The sequence below is a fragment of the Nomascus leucogenys genome, chromosome 5 (assembly GCF_006542625.1).
Source record: "Nomascus leucogenys isolate Asia chromosome 5, Asia_NLE_v1, whole genome shotgun sequence".
Lineage (NCBI taxonomy): Eukaryota > Metazoa > Chordata > Mammalia > Primates > Hylobatidae > Nomascus > Nomascus leucogenys.
In genome coordinates this window covers 70,676,354-70,695,074 of record NC_044385.1, presented here as the reverse complement: position 1 = coordinate 70,695,074, position 18,721 = coordinate 70,676,354, and the positions used below count along the sequence as shown (strand labels likewise).

The 18,721-nt window shown below is 44.3% G+C and overlaps 1 protein-coding gene across 3 annotated transcripts in view; it reads left to right on the top strand.

Moving 5' to 3' along the window:
* The window catches only part of TSC22D1 (TSC22 domain family member 1), a 153,242-nt gene extending 147,025 nt beyond the window's left edge, over positions 1 to 6,217 (top strand). For 2 of the 3 annotated variants that reach the window (XM_030813347.1, XM_003270042.4), the window contains 2 exons: positions 3,656 to 3,707; positions 4,865 to 6,217. In XM_030813347.1, the coding sequence (XP_030669207.1) occupies positions 3,656 to 3,707; positions 4,865 to 5,122 (310 nt within the window). In that variant the 3' untranslated portion in view covers positions 5,123 to 6,217. Of the gene's footprint in view, positions 1 to 2,810; positions 3,251 to 3,655; positions 3,708 to 4,864 lie in introns of those variants that run through there. The other variant, XM_030813348.1, reaches the window with a different exon arrangement.
* The last annotated feature ends 12,504 nt before the right edge of the window (positions 6,218 to 18,721 follow it).

Here is an 18,721-nt window from a genome sequence, read left to right as displayed (position 1 = left end):
TCAATTGTCCAGGCTGTTTAATGTGTATGAATTCCCACTGAGGTGATACCTCCTGATCTTTGCTCAGTGCCTGAAATCGACTTATTTGGTCCATGGCTTTAAGGATCTCTCCTGGAAGACTTGTAGTATTTTTCTCTGCCCTGTCAGCAAGTCTCAGTGAGCTCTGACGAGGCACCAGACATATGGATCGTTTGTCTTGCAATTAGAAGAGTCTTTGAATGTAATTCTAGCCATTTGTGCCACAGACATTTCTGATCCAAGGGCTTTCCCTCCATGGAGCTTTACATTTCCTTTGCCTTCTTTTTCAAATTATGTCTTTTCAGTTTTCATACAAAAGTCTAGTTTTAAAGGAATGTAGCATATTTATGTGAAATATATGAAAAGGTTAGATTTCTAATCATTTTTTTAGTTGCATATCCTTTGGCTCAACAAATTCTCCAGAAGTGTGCGCACACACATACATGTTCAAGGATGTATGTAGAAGGATGTTCTTTGCAATTGTATTTAAAATATCCAAGTATGAACAATAACTGTAATGTCCTTCAATAGGAAAATGGGTTAAATAGACTATGGTTGCTTATATTTGCTTCTCTTGCTTGATACAATGGATGATCAGTTAAAATGATTGAAATAAAAACAGCTTTCTGTTTATGTTGAAGAACAGCATGAATAAATTCAGTTAATTTAGTAATTTTTTAAAACTCCAGCTGGGAATTTAAACATTTTTTATATGACCTTAGAGTTTTGTTTTTCAAAGCTCTTTTTATAGCTTAAATGGTGCTTTAATACCCTTTTTTTATGAAGTTGGCATTCAGTTAAAATATGTAAATGGAATTTAGCATACAAATAGTTTTAGGTATAACTTTAACTTTCAAAATATAGAAACTATCATGTAGTAAATAATATTCTGGTTAGCATTCATAGACATGGGGGCTACATGCCAGCTTCCCAAATAATTACGATTTCTAAGCTTCTACTTAGTCTCCTTTTATTGGAAATGGGTATTTTTTTAAAGCATCATATGAGTTAATATGTGTAATTTTTATAAATTATAAATATGTTAACAATTATTGTTATTCAAAAGCCAAGCCTTAAAATTTGGAGAATATGAACCTTTCAGTAAAAAGGGAATCTCATCACTTTATAGTTAGTCACACTTTGGTTTTTAACCCAAAAGAGAATTGTGGTCTTCATCATTTACTGTGCTCACCAGATCTGGTCTGGTTCCTAATAACTTTGGACAGTTTCTGAAAACCAAATCTACCCCCACTACCAGCATTGAGTCAACTTAAAAACTGTCTAAATGGCTCTGATGGCAATTTTAGGAAAGGATGCTGCTTGAGGAAAGATGCTTATTTGGGAGAGAAGACTGTGTGTGTTTGTGCATGTGCGTGTATTACATATATATGTTCTACGGTCAGATTTTATGTTGGAATTATTTGTGATGACACAGTTTTATCTACAGATTAGAGAGGTCTCCCCAAGTACTTTGTAGATTTTTTGGTTTTTATATTATGCCATTAGAGGGCAGTATTGTAGAGGTTAAGTTTTCTTTCTCCCATGTATTGACTTGGAAACTGTTTATGTTCTATTATAATTTAGCAAACTTCAGGGCTTAGATTTCTAGTATATTAAATTGTAGCCTTAATTGATGCATTCCTGCAAGTATTTTAAATTAATATAGGAAATTTTGAAAGGGTTAAGCTATTTTATACCCACATCTCTCGACTTTTGGTTTGGAGAAGGGAATTATTTGGTCAGTGTGGCCAAGAGGGCGAAACAGAGGTGAGCCTACAGCATCTATTGGCTGCTTAACTATTTTTAACCACCATTATATCCTCCCTTTTCTGGTTCTGGACACTGCAAATGGGCAAAGAGACTAACTTCAAGGATTTGTATGCTTTGAATACATACTTTCAATATTTCAATCTCTCTGATGTAAGAAGGCTCATAGGATTGAGGCATTGAGTCTTAGAGGAATTGTCACTCAGCTTCCAAAAACGTGCCTTAGGGACTTAACTAAAAATAGACCTATGTGGAATTCAACCTGTGGATTGACTTTTCTGGGTCTAAATAGAAGAAGGCATATTTAATTACTGGGGAGAAGGTGCTAATAAGGAGATGTGATTTTAAGGTTTGTGGCTCTAGGGGCTTTTTGGGAAGATCCTGGATTTTATCTGGAGTCCTTCCCTCATGCCTAGCAAAGAATATATAATGTTTTTTGTTTTGTTTCTATAAAACGAAAGGTAGTATCTCTCAAAGGGCAAATGTGATTTTTTCCCTCTAAAATTAAAAAAATAGTATGATTGCAGGATGATTATTATCTTTAAAAAAAATAAAACCGTCTATAAAATCCTCCCAGTACCGCTGCCGGTAAGAACTAGATAATTTGAAATCAAGACACTCGAGCTCTTGCAAGTCTTACAGCGGTGGGACTGGGCATGCCCAGTAGCTCAGACGGTTCTGGTTGCAAATAGGAAGCTTTCGCCGTTAAGCAGCCGCGGGGCACAGCTCCGGGGACCGGGGTCTGACTCCCTTAAACGTAAGCACGTGCGGGGGTCCCCATAGTATTTTTCAGGGACCCTCCACATTTTCTGCCAAAGCAGTGGCCCAGTGTTCTGAGGCCGCCCTGGAAACCTCCGAGCCCAGCACCCCACTCCCTCTGAGCACGGCCCGCGCCAGGCCAGCCCACCCCACGAGCGGGATCTGGAGAATGGGGGCGGGGGTGGGGGTGGGGGTGGGGGGAGGCGGGGAAGCAGGCAAGCGGGAGGACCAGGAAGGGAGAATGGGAAGGGAGAAGGGGGCGGTCCCAGTGGCGTGCCGGCCAATCGGCGCAGCTCTTTCCTGCATATATTTTGCACTAAGACTGGGAGTCCTGGTCTAGAGCTGAGTGGAGCCCGGCTGCGGATCTGAGAAGCGCCTCTGCACGGCACTGGGATCCGCATCTTCCTGGGATCCGCATCTTCCTGGGATCATCAAGCCCCAGAAGCTGGGTTTCTTTAAATTAGGGCTGCCGTTTTCTATTTCTCCCTGGGCTGCGGAAAGCCAGAAGATTTTATCTAGCTTATACAAGGCTGCTGGTGTTCCCTCTTTTTTTCCACGAGGGTGTTTTTGGCTGCAATTGCATGAAATCCCAATGGTGTAGACCAGTGGCGATGGATCTAGGAGTTTACCAACTGAGACATTTTTCAATTTCTTTCTTGTCATCCTTGCTGGGGACTGAAAACGCTTCTGTGAGACTTGATAATAGGTAAATGTCGGCTAAGATAGTTTCTTTAAATTTATTCGTGGGATACTTATAATAATACAGGTGAAAGATAGCCAGGCGAATTCCTTTGTCCATTGCTGAGAGATTATGGTGACATGGATGTTGTTTTTCGAAATGTTAAAAAACCTTATTTTTGCAAGTCTGGCCAGAGAACAGGCTTTCCCCACATTATGTAATTTAGTCCTTTGTGGCTTACTAAAATAGGGAGATGCCTGGATATTCGTTAGTAAGAGAGGGGCTGGCATTTTCTGGAGGGTGATACATTACATAGTGTTAAAGAATATTCAAAATATGATGTTAGCAACACCACAAAATTGGGAGATCCTTTTTATCTTGGACGCTTAAGATAAATTCCATTTATCGATGACCTTTTTCCCTCTTTTTCAGCTCCTCTGGTGCAAGTGTGGTAGCTATTGACAACAAAATCGAGCAAGCTATGGTATGTACTGATGAAAAATCATTTATACCAAATGTGGGCACAGCACAAAAATAAGATGTTTTGTGGAACCAGTGCATCCCTAAGTTCAGATGATGTTGATCGCTCTTGATGCGCGTAGAAATGCCGGCACTGTCTCCATTCGGCCAGCGTGGAGCCACCTACCACCGCAGCCGTGAAGGGAGAAGGGGGCCCTGCGGTATTAAATGGTCTTCTTCCCCGGACTGGTTTCACACGAGGGGATTTTCTCACGGTGACCCTTTTTGCTGGGGATTTATTAGGGAAGCGCTGGCCAAGTATCTCCTTCGGCTGGTCGTGAGCACACCTTTAGCGATGTGGCTTTACTAGGAATCCTAATATTTTACTAGGGAGCCGGGAGGTGGGGAGGGCCCCAGAAGTCGGGATCCTGGATAAGGGTCTTCTAGACGGTGCACAAACGGGTCCCCGGTGGCGTGGGCTCCTTCACAATGAAGAAGAATCAGAGAAAAAGTTTTGTTTTCTTAGCCTGCGCCTGGATTTCTCCTATTTTTTATTTCCGCCTTGGCCGTTCTTTGTTATTGGAGCAGCGCCTGTGGCTCTTCTCACGGGATTCTCTGCCCACTGTTGCTAGGCAAACTCTGAACCTTTAATTCGGAGCTATAAATAACTCGGGCTCCCATTGGCTGCGACGTCTGCCCAGGTTTCTGTGATGTCAGCTTAATCACGAAAAGGGGGGGCGGGGTGGAGGGAAGAAAATGCGGCAACATGTTCGGTAGGAACTGGCTGCAGCCGGTGCTGAAGGAGGCGGCTCCGTTCTAGCGCGGGGCGGGGCCTGGGGGCGGGGACGCGGTGGGCGCGCTGTGGCCTGGACATCCCCGCCGCTGGTCTCAGTCGGGGACCCAGCGCCCGGCTCTGGCCCAGTCTCAGATAGGAAGCCGGACTTGGGCGTTTCTGGCCAACGTCTGCAGAGAAGCACAGACTTTTACAAAGCTTGATCATTTATACGTTAAACTCAAGTATTGTACAGTCATGGTTGTATTCAGATTTCCCCAAGTGTCAGTGAACCAACTTTAAAGGCGGAATATGTAAATAGGGAGATCCATGTAAAATAATGTCTTGGAAACTCCAAGAGTCCGGAAAATACCAAATAACGAGTTAAACCTTTTCTCTCTTCTTTCCAGGATCTAGTGAAAAGCCATTTGATGTATGCGGTCAGAGAAGAAGTGGAGGTCCTCAAAGAGCAAATCAAAGAACTAATAGAGAAGAATTCCCAGCTGGAGCAGGAGAACAATCTGCTGAAGACGCTGGCCAGTCCTGAGCAGCTTGCCCAGTTTCAGGCCCAGCTGCAGACTGGCTCCCCCCCTGCCACCACCCAGCCACAGGGCACCACACAGCCCCCCGCCCAGCCAGCATCGCAGGGCTCAGGAACAACCGCATAGCTGCCTATGCCCCCGCAGAACTGGCTGCTGCGTGTGAACTGAACAGACGGAGAAGATGTGCTAGGGAGAATCTGCCTCCACAGTCACCCATTTCATTGCTCGCTGCGAAAGAGACGTGAGACTGACATATGCCATTATCTCTTTTCCAGTATTAAACACTCATATGCTTATGGCTTGGAGAAATTTCTTAGTTGGGTGAATTAAAGGTTAATCCGAGAATTAGCATGGATATACTGGGACCTCATGCAGCTTGGCAGATATCTGAGAAATGGTTTAATTCATGCTCAGGAGCTGTGTGCCTTTCCATCCCTTCCGGCTCCCTACCCCTCACTTCCAAGGGTTCGCTCTCCTGCTTGCGCTTAATGTCCTACGTGGGGTTGTGAAGCGATGGAGCTCCTCACTGGACTCGCCTCTCTCCTCTCCTCCCCCCAGGAGGAACTTGAAAGGAGGGTAAAAAGACTAAAATGAGGGGGAACAGAGTTCACTGTACAGATTTGACGACTGTCACCAAAATCCATAAAAAACAATAGTACTGTGCCTCTTCTCAAACAGTGGATGACACAAAACTATGAGAGTGACAAAATGGTGACAGGTAGCTGGGACCTAGGCTATCTTACCATGAAGGTTGTTTCGCTTACTGTATATTTGTGTACGTAGTGTAACTATTTTGTACAATAGAGGACTGTAACTACTATTTAGGTTGTACAGATTGAAATTTAGATGTTTCATTGGCTGTCTGAGGAGGTGTGGACTTTTATATATAGATCTACATAAAAACTGCTACATGACAAAAACCACACCTAAAGAAATTTTAAGAATTTGGCACAGTTACTCACTTTGTTTAATCTGAAATCTAGCTGCTGAATACGCTGAAGTAAATCCCTGTTCACTGAAGTCTTTCAATTGAGCTGGTTGAATACTTTGAAAAATGCTCAGTTCTAGCTAATGGATTTCTCAGTAGGGGTTTCTGCATATCACCTGTATAGTAGTTATATGCATATGTTTCTGTGCATGTTCTCTACACAATTGTAAGGTGTCACTGTATTTAACTGTTGCACTTGTCAACTTTCAATAAAGCATATAAATGTTGATAAACAAGTGTTTTTCATATGACCCTGTTAATGGCAGTCATTTCCACAACTGTTTCCAGGTAAAGTTAACAATTTGACTAGTAAAATCCTGAAGGGCAGTAGAATGGTTGGAAAAGTAGGGGCGTGATTTGACTACATGAAGTAAAAGGAAATTGACACACTGAGTTGTTCAGCAGGTAAGGGAAGAGACGGTGGAGGAGTCCAGCTCAATTCTAACTACTGTGTGACTTGGTCAGGTTGCTTCACTCCTGAACGGATGTAGGGGTTTGAAAGAGATGATTTCTTACATTCCCCTTTGGCTTTACAATTCTAGGAGTCCATGAAAATCTTAATTTTTTACTGAACTGAGAGAGGAATAAGGAGCCTTATTCTGTGTATAATTGGAATAAGCAGATCTAGGATCAAAAGACGGAAGTTGGAGGAGCTGATTTCCACTTTAAGAACCCTGTCACCCTGGATTGGGATGTTTCTCCTAGTGTAGGATGAGTTTCTAGCTCCTGGGATAGTAATTCGTTTTGTCTAAGCAAAAGATGATATGGGACCAGATGAGCAAGGATGTCCTTGGAGTTGATTCTGCATGACTGTAAAATAGGCCAAAATTAAAACCACGAAGGAATCCTGAAGCAGATTGGCCCCTGGCACCTGAGGAGTGAGCCTGAGGGATCCCACTCTGCAGTAGGAGTAATGTGAGCAAGCAAGTGAATGGGGTGGGTTTACCGGCTCTGTAATCTATCAGCCTAGGACCTCAGCAGTGGCCCCCTGCCCAGTGGGAATGGGACCAATGCCAAGTTCTAAGGCTTGTCTAAGTCCTTGCAGGACAAGGACAAACTTTCTGAATCACTTCTCTCATCTAGAGCTGGTGAGAGATTGAGAGGTGAATGGGACATCCAAGATCCCTAAAAAGAATTGTTCGATAGCATGCATGTGTTATAAAGTGGTGACACGGGCATCCTGTTGAAATGATGGATGGCTCACTGCCATAGGCTGATAGCAGTTGTCATAAAGATATTTTGGGGGAATTTGAAGAGGACTTGAAGAAAAATCTTTCATTTGGCTTGTTGGTTATATAACTTCAATAAAGGAATACTTATGTAGTAATTACATTTCCTTGAAAAAAAACTATAGTGAATAGAAATCCCTAGCCATTTCATTTTTTATGTTTTTAATGAAGATCTTTAAAATACCATAGGTGGTAATCATGGAAAATTTGAAAAATCTCATGTCGGTGTATTATTAAGATGGTGGAGAACTTTTTTCTCCATTATTTAATGGAACTTTGGGTCTTTTTATTAAAAATGTGAGACTCATGAAATTTGGCAGCTGAATATTGTTTGTGAAATAAGAATGAATTATTTAAAGATGTCTTTCCATAGATGTTCCTCATTTTAGTAATTACTAAACATACTTAAGATGATTGACTTATATTTAAACATATTTAAGGTAATTTAAAAAGGCATTTTGCTACTTGCTTGTAGACCTGAGTGTAGGTCTTATTGGCCTATGGGTTATTATATAACTGATTGTGTTGCACTTACGTTCTGTGGAGAAGGAAAGATTTTTAAGGGGAGTGGCATGCTGTACCAGCACTGAGTGTTCATGACATCAGTTGCAACAGGAGAAACCCCCGTTCAATGAAGGAGAAATAGGAATTTTACATGGGTTTTAATGAATGTCTACTTTCTTTTTCAAATGAACAGTGTTCATATTTCAGTAATTGTGTGCATTTTTTGCATACTTTAAAAGAGAACATTTATTTTTCATTATGGGATAAATATGCAATGCCAGAACAGCTTTAAATTTATACAAGAAATGTATAAAAGTTAATTATAACTAAAATTAGGAATGAAAATTAATCTATATAGACACTACTCTGCTCTTGCTTTGTGTAAAATAAGTAGTTGAAACTACCAGGGCCTGACAACATGACTGCTTTTAGACGTCAACTTCAAATCCATTCAGGCAGCAATTGTGGCATTACAATTTTTAGAAACGGAGGCAGAGAAAATCAAGTTTCCTCTCCCTCTTAGGTAAAATTGCCTGAAAGTGGAGATCTGTGCCCACCGATAGAACTTGGAAGCAGATAGTGCAATAGGTTCCTGCACTGGTGTGTGGGAGGACCCTGAGCTGAGAGGCAGGCTGCCAGGCCTGGCCCTGCAGTCATCAGCTGTTTGACCTTTGGACCAGGAATGGAATCCTTCAGACCTGAGTTCTCATCTGTAAAATAAGGATTGGATCAGGTCACGAAGATCCTGTCTAGCCACAGATGCTACAGTCCTCTGCATCTGATAATGACTTTATTTTATTCTAACTTTTGGTGGGAGGGTGTGTGTGTGCATGTGCGTGCACTGTTTTTGTTTGTTCATTTAACTTAATGACTACAATTAATTTGGTTTTAATCCTAGCTCCTCTGCTAGTTACTAGCTAAGTGACCTCAGGCAAGTTCCTCATTGTTCTCTGTTTCCTCATGCTTAAAATTGGGACATGTTGTCTCCATAGGGGTTTTGTGAGGCTGATGCTGGGAAGCTGTCAGCACAGAGACGGTTCAGAGTGAGGTGGGTTCAAGGAGTGTTAACCATTACTATTATTTCTGAGTAATTCATCTGCTTGTTTATATATTTAATTTTGTATTTTTCATAGGGATAAAGGTGTGGCAGCTTTATTTTCTAATAGCTTTTGATTTAGTATTTGGCAATAGTAGTGGCTGTTTAAACTTTACTGTGAAAACACACATGGGAATAATGTCCTTTAGAATACAGATGGAAACACACCATTTTTTTCTGTATCAAAGGAATAATAGCAAAAGGCTGCCATTTCATTTCTGTGAATTAGAGAAGGGATTCGTTGGGAATTGTCCATGTTTCAGTGTCCAATATTTTCAATATTACAGAAATAATATTGGTGGAAGAAAATGATTACAGGTGGAGTATATATATATATATCTTAAATTATTAATTTCGTTACAGAAAAAGGTTCTATGTAAACCAGTGCTATGGAATGCCAGGCAGGCCTGAAGTCGCCAGGCTTGGAGATCAGGTTCTGGCAATAGCTACTTGGAAGGTTCAGTAGCCATTTTAAAATGGGCAGTATTACAACAGAGGTCTGTGCTTTAGACCAGGTGTTCAAGACCCCAGTGTCTGTTGGATATGGTGGAGAAGCTTCTTGAGTGAGTAGGGTAAGCAGTAGGACGTGGTAGTGACTGTGGCAGTTGGGGAGTGTGCTCAGCTAACAGGGACAGTGCTATGTAGCTCCATCCAGTTGCCATATGGGAATTCAAGCACTGTGTTGCTCGATCTTCCAATTTCTTCCAAGTTCCATAAATCCATGGTTCTGTCTGGAAATGCCTGACTTTTGGATACTGCACAGACCAAATAAGAGAGCACACCTACTAAGCTGGTTTGGCCCACAGGCCACATGTGTCCTCTCTGCCTTCTGTCGTCTGACTGTCTCAAGAACTAGAATCTGCCCTAAATGGCAGCTCACCACCCTTCAGCTCAAGATAAATCAGAAAGTCTCTTCTTTTTGGTGAGAGAAAGGGGGCACAGGCTACTTGTGTGACTACGGTGCACAGTAAACTGGTACTTTGTGTTGAAATCCATGTGTTAACTTACTCGGAGAACACTTACTGAGCACCTGCTAGAAGCCAGAGGTGGTACAGAGAATGAGCCACAGTCCTTGTCCCCAAGGATGGCTCACATAAGCTGTCTTTAAGATAAATGAGGTAGTTTGTTTTCTGGCAAAATTTGCCTTATGCAATATAATATCTGAATTATTCATTTGCTGTTCCTTCTCAGATGAGCCCTTTGGCAGAAATATTTCTGGGAATTCTTCTAGGAACTCTTGTTAAATGAGTAGTATTTTTTCAATGTGCTATATCCCCTACCACCACATTTTATAGCTGATTCATTTAGGAACAAAGACCATGTTTGTAGATGTGTATCACCAAGGTTATATAACACATGACCCAAATTTCCAGGGACAACATATATTTCAGTTAAAATAATCTGCCCTGTTGTCTCATAAGTACATCCAATTCATGCCCTGATAAGTGGTTTGTAGTCACTGTAGATTCAGAGACCAAGAAAACAGAAGACTTAGTGTCTCTACTTAAACAATGAGACTTAGTGTCTCTACTTAAACTGGTTTTCCCAGGACTGAGGGTGTTCTGAGTAGTGGAACTTTCAGTGTCACATCCATGAAAGTCCCAGGCAAACTGCAACAAACTGGTTGCCTAAGATTCCATGTTCTATTCCACTTGGGCACACGCCTGAATTACATCTCCCCACCCCCTTGGAGTTAGGAGTGACCATGGGACTCAGGTTTAGTCAATGGATGAGTGATGAAGTGACTGAAGCCCCCCAGGCTTGGCCCACGAGAAAACCATTCTCAGTGATCTGCCAGGCTCCTTCTCCTTCCACTGATGGGATGGAGAAGACCCGGCAACCTTGGGAGTGACAGAGCCTTTGTCATCTGGATCCCTGAATGACCGAAGTATAGTGCCCTCCCCCACGAACCAGGCAGCATATTTGGATGAGCAAGAGTGTTGCCACCATTAGGCATTTTAAAATTTGCTTCAGTGGCTAACCTTTGCTAATATGGTTATCAGTACCTGAAGTGGAGTGATGTTGTCAAAGAAACCTTAAATATGGGGCATTGACTATGGTTGGCTGGTGGTGGGTGGTGATGAAACTAGTGCAGGCTAGAGAGATCAAGACCCATATTGTGAAGTGACAAAATGTTTTCTAAAACTGTGGCCAGCAATAACTTAGAAGGCTGGCCATATGTCTGGTGAGCATGTAGCTGGTACGAGAATGTTAGGACCTTTCACTCTTCACTGTGTTACTCCTCTGATGTTTTTCAGAGAAAAGGTGAGCTCACAAAAGAATTAGTTTGTAAGTACAAAGGAAAAGGAAAAAGAAATGCAGAAATTTGGGGCTATTTGATACTGGAAAAGCCTATCGCTTCTACACCCCAAGGAGCTGGAAATCAGTAGGGCCCATTAAGCGTTTTCAGTTAAGGTGCTTTATCCCTTCAGCAAAGATTAGACAAAGGGTATTAATTCCCCATATATGCCTTTTGTTTCAGATGACTTCTGCATGGTCACTGTCCAGTGGATAGAGGTAGGGGAGCAGAAGAACAGGCATGTGCAGAAAAATATTTTAGGTCTTGCTACTGATACATTAAAATGACTGGAAACAGAGAAGGGAGAAACCTACTAAGTTTTTGAGGAACATTTACTACCAAGTAAGTCACCAGCTAACCCAGACTTAATAACAGCAAGAAAACTTTGTTGAAACCTTCAAACAACCCTCAGGGCCCCCTGCACTGGCAGGAGATGGAAGTGGGTGAAGTGGGAGCCTAAAGCTGTCTAGCTCCCAGGAAGCGCATTATCTCCAACATCCATTTCATACATGGCCCTGGGGGATACTGGACAAGAAAAGCCTCCCAGAGGTAAGAGGCCTGCAGTTTTAGAGAACAATGCACCAAGGGTTTCTTCCCAGAGAGTAGAATCAGGGTCTAATCGGAGAGCTTCCCCTATTGCCAGGGCAAAGGGATCTTCTCAATGCCTGCCCAACAGGATTTCCTAATAGCTGAGGGCTGGAGCCTACTGTGTGTTTCCTATGCTTCCGATGGGAGGTTTATTGCAATTATTATGCTGCACTCCACCATTGTGCATTGTCAGTGGAGGGGAAGATAATTTGTCTTAGATTACAGATCACCAGACCTTAAGGAGCCACATTCAGACCTGTGCCTTGTCTAGAGATTTGGAGTTTTGAGCTGGATATAGCAGCTCGATGGGACTTTGGGTTATTGCCCCTGGAGAGGGTGAGTGTGTTCTGTGAGGGCAAGAAGATGAAATGTACGTTAGAATCCATTGGCAAAGATTGGTAGGTGTTTTCCAAAAAGCCTCCTCTCTTCCTGGTTACACAGACTGCATTTCCCAGGTTCTCTTGCAGCTAAGTGAACCCATGTGATTAAGTTCTAGTGAAATAAACGTGGGCATAAATGTCATTTTGTCATTTCCAGGCCTGATTCATAAAAACTTCCCATGGGCAATCCTCCATGCTCTTTCCCCTCCAGCCAACTGATTGGAGACAACTACAACCACTTTGAAAACCACGTGTTGGAAGATGGCAGAGCGCCACCAGCCTGGGCCCGAGTGACTGAGTGGACCAGAGTTCTTGGCCACGCCCCCAACCTGGAACTGCTCAGGACTGTTATAAGAAAGAAAGGAACAAATTCCTATTAGGTTTTAGACATAATTTTTAAGTGTACTACCTTCATTGGTATACATACATGCATAAAACCTGAAACAATATTACGAAGAAATATAACTGCCGATTAACATAATGCAAGTTGAGCTCATCAGAGCCAAGGGGCAGTAAATAGAGTTAGATGAGGAGAATATATGTCAAAAAGGTAAATGTTGAGGTTGACTTTGAACTATAAAATAACACATGGGAAGAATAATGTTTGGCATAATTATAAAACGCCTTCCCATGTGGTAGGAATATAAGAGTTTAGAAGCATTCTTCTGTGCAATGAGAATTGGCCTGCTGAACCTGTAAAGTGTAACTCACTTTGAGAAACACCACTGGCAAAGAGTCAGATGAAAGTGGAGGTCACAATCCAGGGTCCTCAGACTGCATAAAGCCCACTAACCAGAGCTGCTGCTCACACATGATTTTATGTAGTGTTTAAGAAAATAATGTGAATTAGTGATACCTCTTCTGAAACTGGGATATTGTTCCAAGTTCTAGCAGCTTTGAGTCTGTATTCCTGTGTGACAGTCATCAGCTGTGCTGAGTCACAGAAGCTGCTCACTTTAGAATCGACTTGGTCCTCTGGCTGCCATGGCCCCACCACACCTGTGATGGCCCCATGCTGTCAGTGGCTGACGTGCCCCACTCATCTGGCTACGTACCTGGCTCAGGTAGGCATTTGAGGTTGTGTTTCGAAGCCAGACTACAATATCTGGTTTTTAAAATGTTGTAGCTTAATTCATTTTAATCCTGCTCTTAAAATTCAAATGATTTCTTAAAGAAGACAACAACTAGATCTTGTTCTAGTATCTGTTGGATTTTATTTTGCTTCATAGATGCAAGCAGTTGGAAATGAGCAGTTCGTATTATCTTTCACAGATGCATGAAGACCTGCGATCCCCTTCTGGAGAAAGGAAAATGGAATCCATTTACTACCATCACATGTATTGGAGCATTTACTGTGTGTTATGAACTTTGAAGACAGTGTCTCGTTTATTCTTCATACCAGCCCTGTGAAGAAGGTATTATTAACCCATACTACAGAAAGGAGAATAAGTAACTTGCCAAGTCAAGTTGAAGAAGCTGATAAGTGTGATGCAAACCAGGTTTGCCCAACATCAAAGTCCATGCTCTTAGCACTATTTTAGCTGCTTCCCAAAGACAGGCAGCTCCTTCCTGACATGTGGAGCCTGTCTGGCATCTGTGGCTTCCCCAGAGCTAGCATTCAGCCCATCCCCTTAGTGTGTGCCCCAAAGAGGGATGCGAATCCCATCTCCTTCAGAAAACAGCAACAGACAGGATCCCAAATCCTTCCAGTGTATCAAGTTGCTTGGTTAGTGGGATCCGGTGGAATTCTGTGTCTTTCCAGAAACTACAAAGGGCCGAGTAGGTGCAGATCAAGTCAGAAGATCCCCAGGGGAATACACACACAAAGGCAAATCGTGCCGCCCTCTCCCTGCCCAGCACAGCTGCAGACAGATCAACAGCATAGATAAGACAACTACATTTCCCACGCTGATATCACGGCCACTTGACCCAGAAAAGCCAGTGCTGGAGGACTAAATGTTTCTGTAGACAATGCTACTATTTATTCATCCATAAAACCCTCCATAGTTATTAAGCACCCACAATGTGCCAAGCTTAGGGAGTCCCCTAGGTGCCATGGGTACAAAATGAAAACAATTTACTTCTGCTTTTGAGATACTCCAGTCTAGTGGCCAAGAAAGATATATTAAGAATTATTATAAGGCTACATGATACTCCCTCAATATCACTATACACTGAAGTGTCCTGGGAACAAAGAGGGAGAAGATTTATTTGTCTCGGAAGTGGGTAACTGAGGGAAGAAAAGACATAGCTTCAGAGAGGAAGTTTTGGTCTCATTACTAACTTGTTTTGGGAAGAATATTATAATACCATCTGCTGTTGGCTGCCCAGCATGCATTCTCCTTCCTTCCTTTGGGAAACCCCACATGGCTACAGAAATGGCCCTGATTGGCATATGTCACTCACCTGGCCACAGCCCTGTCAGAGTGAACTGGTCCAGTCAGAGTGAACTTTATGTGTGTTACTCCGAATCTTGCCCCAGTCTCTTGTCCCGGTTTCTCTCTCTCTCTCTCTCTCCCCCCTCTCTCTCTCGGGACTGGCAATTTGAAAATGAAACACTTGAAAGTGTCAAGCGTGGTGTCTCATGCCTGTAATCCCAGTACTCTGGGAGGCCAAGGCAGCAGATCATTTGAGCCCAGGAGATAGAGACCAGCCTGGGCAACAAGATGAAACACTATCTCTACAAAAAACACAAAAACTAGCTGAGTGTGTTGGCACATGCCTGTAGTCCAGCTACTTGAGAGGCTGAGGCAGGAGGATCACTTGGGCCCAGGAGGTTGAGGCTGCAGTGAGCTATCATCATGCCACTACACTCCAGCCTGGGTGACAGAGTGAGACCTCATCAGAAAAAGGAAGGAAAGAAGTGAGGGAGGAAGGGAGGGAGGGAGGGAAAGAAAGGAAGGAAGGAAGGAAGGGATTCAGTTGTGAGCAGAAAGCTTGAGGACCCTGCAGGAGCCATTATTTGATCCAGGAGACAGAGGCAGCTGAAGGAAAGCTGGGCTGAGCTGTGCGTCTGTGGGCACATCGCTATTTTCTCTGAACTGGTTTAAGTTAGGTTTGCTGTGGCTTGCAAACTAGAGGATCCCTAATGAATACAGGTCCTTTCTCTGTTTACTTGTCAACAAATTGGGATTCCGTTTATTTTTTACACAGAAATAATTATGGTTGCATGCTTTGGATTTTAGAAGGAATAATTATTGTTGCATACTACTTTGCATTCCCATAGTTTATGGAAATTATAATTATCTAGTTATGAGATGAAGAAAGAACTAGAGCTGCCCTACCGGAGTTTCCAGTTGAATTCATTATCATTCAACTGATACCATAGATGAAGGACACATTCTCTGACATATTTAACTGGTCTTCGTGGTTGAGACCATTCTGTGAATGACTGACAGGAATCTACATGGAGGTAGTGGTCAACTCTATCAGGGGAAGTCTAGAAGGATCCCTGAGCAAGTGATGATTGAGCGGCTCCTTCTATGATAAAATGCAGACAGCCAACAGGAAGAGGAGAGGAATGTCAGAGACATCTATCTTTTTGTGAACATGCAGAAAGGAGTAGAAAATACAGCTGGTTTCCTGTGACTGGGGCCCATAAGCTGGAAAGAGAGGGCCAGTGAGGTAGGAGTGGGGAGAGGGAGGGCTCAGGGCTGGTGGGCCCTGCAATCACGCTACCAAGTTGTAGGGGAGGATCACAATAGACTCTGTTTTAGGAAGAATGAAAGCAAATGAGAGTCTGCAGAGCAATCTGCCATTGAGCTATTGAAATAGATCAGAGGCTAGCTAACCGAGGGCCTGAATCCAGCGGTGGGGTAAGGGCAAGGAAGGGGTGAACCAGAGACTCACCAGGACAGAGAGGCTTGTCAGGGTGGGGCCAGGGGAGGAGCATGGGGGCCTTCTCCAGCTTCCGGCTCAGGTAATTGGGTGGGCGATAGTACCACTGCCAGGACAGGAAGACAAAGGGGCAATAAGTCTGACTATGTAGAATGAGGAGCCTGTGAGATAAGTAAGTGGAGATCTCTCCTAAGGCGCTGGGCTAGAGGACAGATCTGGGTTAGGTTGACAGAGGCTCTGACACTGACCAACATCCCTTCTGTGCCTTTCTCTTAATCTCCAACCTCCCTGGCAGCTATGTACAGCCACGTCTGCCCACGGGATGTGAGCAGAACAGATCTGTGCTACTTGCAGGTGTGGCCCCCGGGAAACTTCCCACATTCTCTCTCTGCATCCACCAGCTGCCTGGGGGGACTTGGAGGATGTGGGGGAGGACAGTGCCACAGGACTGAAGGAGCCGGCCCTCTTAGTGACTCTGAAGGGGGCCACCTCCTCCCTTTACTCCCTCCAACTCATAATGAACACCGAAGTGAGTGAAAAACAAAGTTGAAATGTGCTGAGCCACAGAAACTCAGGGCTGGTTACCACGGTCCACCAGCCTTGGCTGACACAGCTGCAGAGGGTGACGGAGAGCCATTTCCACACAAGGGGTGGTGGAACTGCTCAGGACAAGTGTAGCCCAGGAGCAGAAAGCCCAGGATGGAAGCCCAGGCAGGGCTTGCTGAAGCCTAAGCCAGCAGAAGGGACTGGGAAGAGTAGCCAGAGGCAAGGGAGGAGGGCCCTGAAAGCCTGGGAGGTCCAGGAGGAAGCGGAGGTGCACGTCATCACGCGCTGGAGAGATGCCAGGCAGACTCGAAACAGGAAAGTGTCCATGCAGGTCAGCGAGTAGCAGGATGTGAGGAGCTTCCATGGGCTGGAGCAGAACCTAGTTTTAGAGGCCTGAGCAACGGGTAGGAGGTGAGGGGGAGTCAGTGGAAGTCGGCATTTGAAGGAACTCAGCTACAAGACAAAGAAATTGAGAAACAACTAGATGGAGAATCAAGGAGAAACATAGGAAGATAGGAGACATTGGCACAAGCCTATCAGTCACAGAGCTAAAGGCTGACTGTCGCCGAGGAGGCAAGAGGAAATTGGAATCACACACAGGAGGGCAATCAGGGTCTTCTCAGAGAAAGGGCAAGAGAATGAAGGTCGGTGCAAAGATAAATCAGTCTGCAGGTGTTGGGAAACTTAATGTTCCTCCTCCCAACCAAATTTGTCCCCTGTGAACAAGGAAGTGGGGATCTGCCCAGAAAGTTCAGATGTCAAAGGCTGCAAAGGAATTTGAGAAAAGCAATCAAGCTAGAATCACACCCAAGATTTGGGGAAAAGAGTGTTGAAGTCAAGGAATTTTCATTCCAACAGGAAATTCAGACCGTGAAGAATCCTTGCAGTCTCTGCAGAAGCCTTTGCCCCCAAATAAGGTGACCTGGAGACCAGGCTCTAGGGCTGGCCGTCTGGGCTGTGCAGAAGGCAAGATGGACTTGGATGAGATGAGAGATCTTGGAGTTGCTGACCAAGGTAGTTTGCAGAGAGAGAATGGGGGCCTGAATTCCAGTCAAGGTCTAAGAGCAGGCAAGGGTGGGACTTAAAAACATGAAAGCTGTTAGTAATACTAAGTGGCCAGCTAGATATGAGGGTTAGGACCTTGGTCTTGGTGGGTACCTGGGACAGAGAGTGTGGCCTTGGGAGACTCTTCCATCCCAGCAGATGCTGGACACCCACACCATTACACAACAGAATCACATTACATAGGAGCAAAAGAGCAGTCTCTAAACCGCCTCTAGTTCTACCCACTCCCTTCTGTTACAGGGACACTGAACCCCAGGGGCATAAAGTCACTTATCCATACCGCAGAGTTAACGGCTAAGCCAGCACTGGAACCACAAGTAATTGTAGGAGAAATAGAAAAGAGTCCATGAGAGGGGGAAGAAGAAGAGAGGAGGGGCATTCATTCATTCATCCATTCATTCCTCCACTCGCTTCTTCATTCGGCAAGTAAGTATAGCCTTTTAGCCACTGGGGCCACAAACGTGAATATAAATATGACCTGGTATCTGCCTTGAAGGAACTTCTAGCCAGGGAGGGGACATCAAGTGTGCAGCACACAGTGGGATGTGAAGGAGGAAACGGTCATTTCTGCCTGAGGTGCTGGAAGATGAATACCAGGAAAAGCTTCCAAAAAGAAGCCACTTGGGCCAGGTGCCATGACTCACGCCTGCATTCCCAGCACTTAGGGAGGCTGAGGTGGGTGGATCACTTGAGGTCAGGAGTTTGAGACCAGCCTGGCAAACGTGGTGAAACCCCGCCTCTGCTAAAACTGTAAAAATTAGCTGAGTTGGTGGCGCATGCCTGTAGTCCCAGCTACTGGGGAGGCTGAGGTGGGAGGATCACTTGAACCTGGGAGACGGAGGTTGCTGTGAGCCGAGATCGTGCCACTGCACTCCAGCCTGGACGACAAAAACAAAAACAAGCCACCTGAACTGAGTGTGGAAAGATGTGGGGGACTGAGTGGAAGAGGCCATCGCAGCAGAGAGAGTGGGGATGCCAGGCCTAGCGGGTGGGCTGTGAGGATTGTGTGTGAGCAGTTTGAGAAGGAAAGTGGCCCTCCATTGAGCGGGTGAGCAGGTGAGTGCTTCTTGGACATCACGTTTGGATTGGGTGGAGAATGTAGGAGACAACTCTTAGAGAGCTCTGGGTGCAGCAGGTGGCACAGTTTTGCCCCTGGTGGACCTGGCAGATGCCCATCGGCCAGTGGAGAGGGG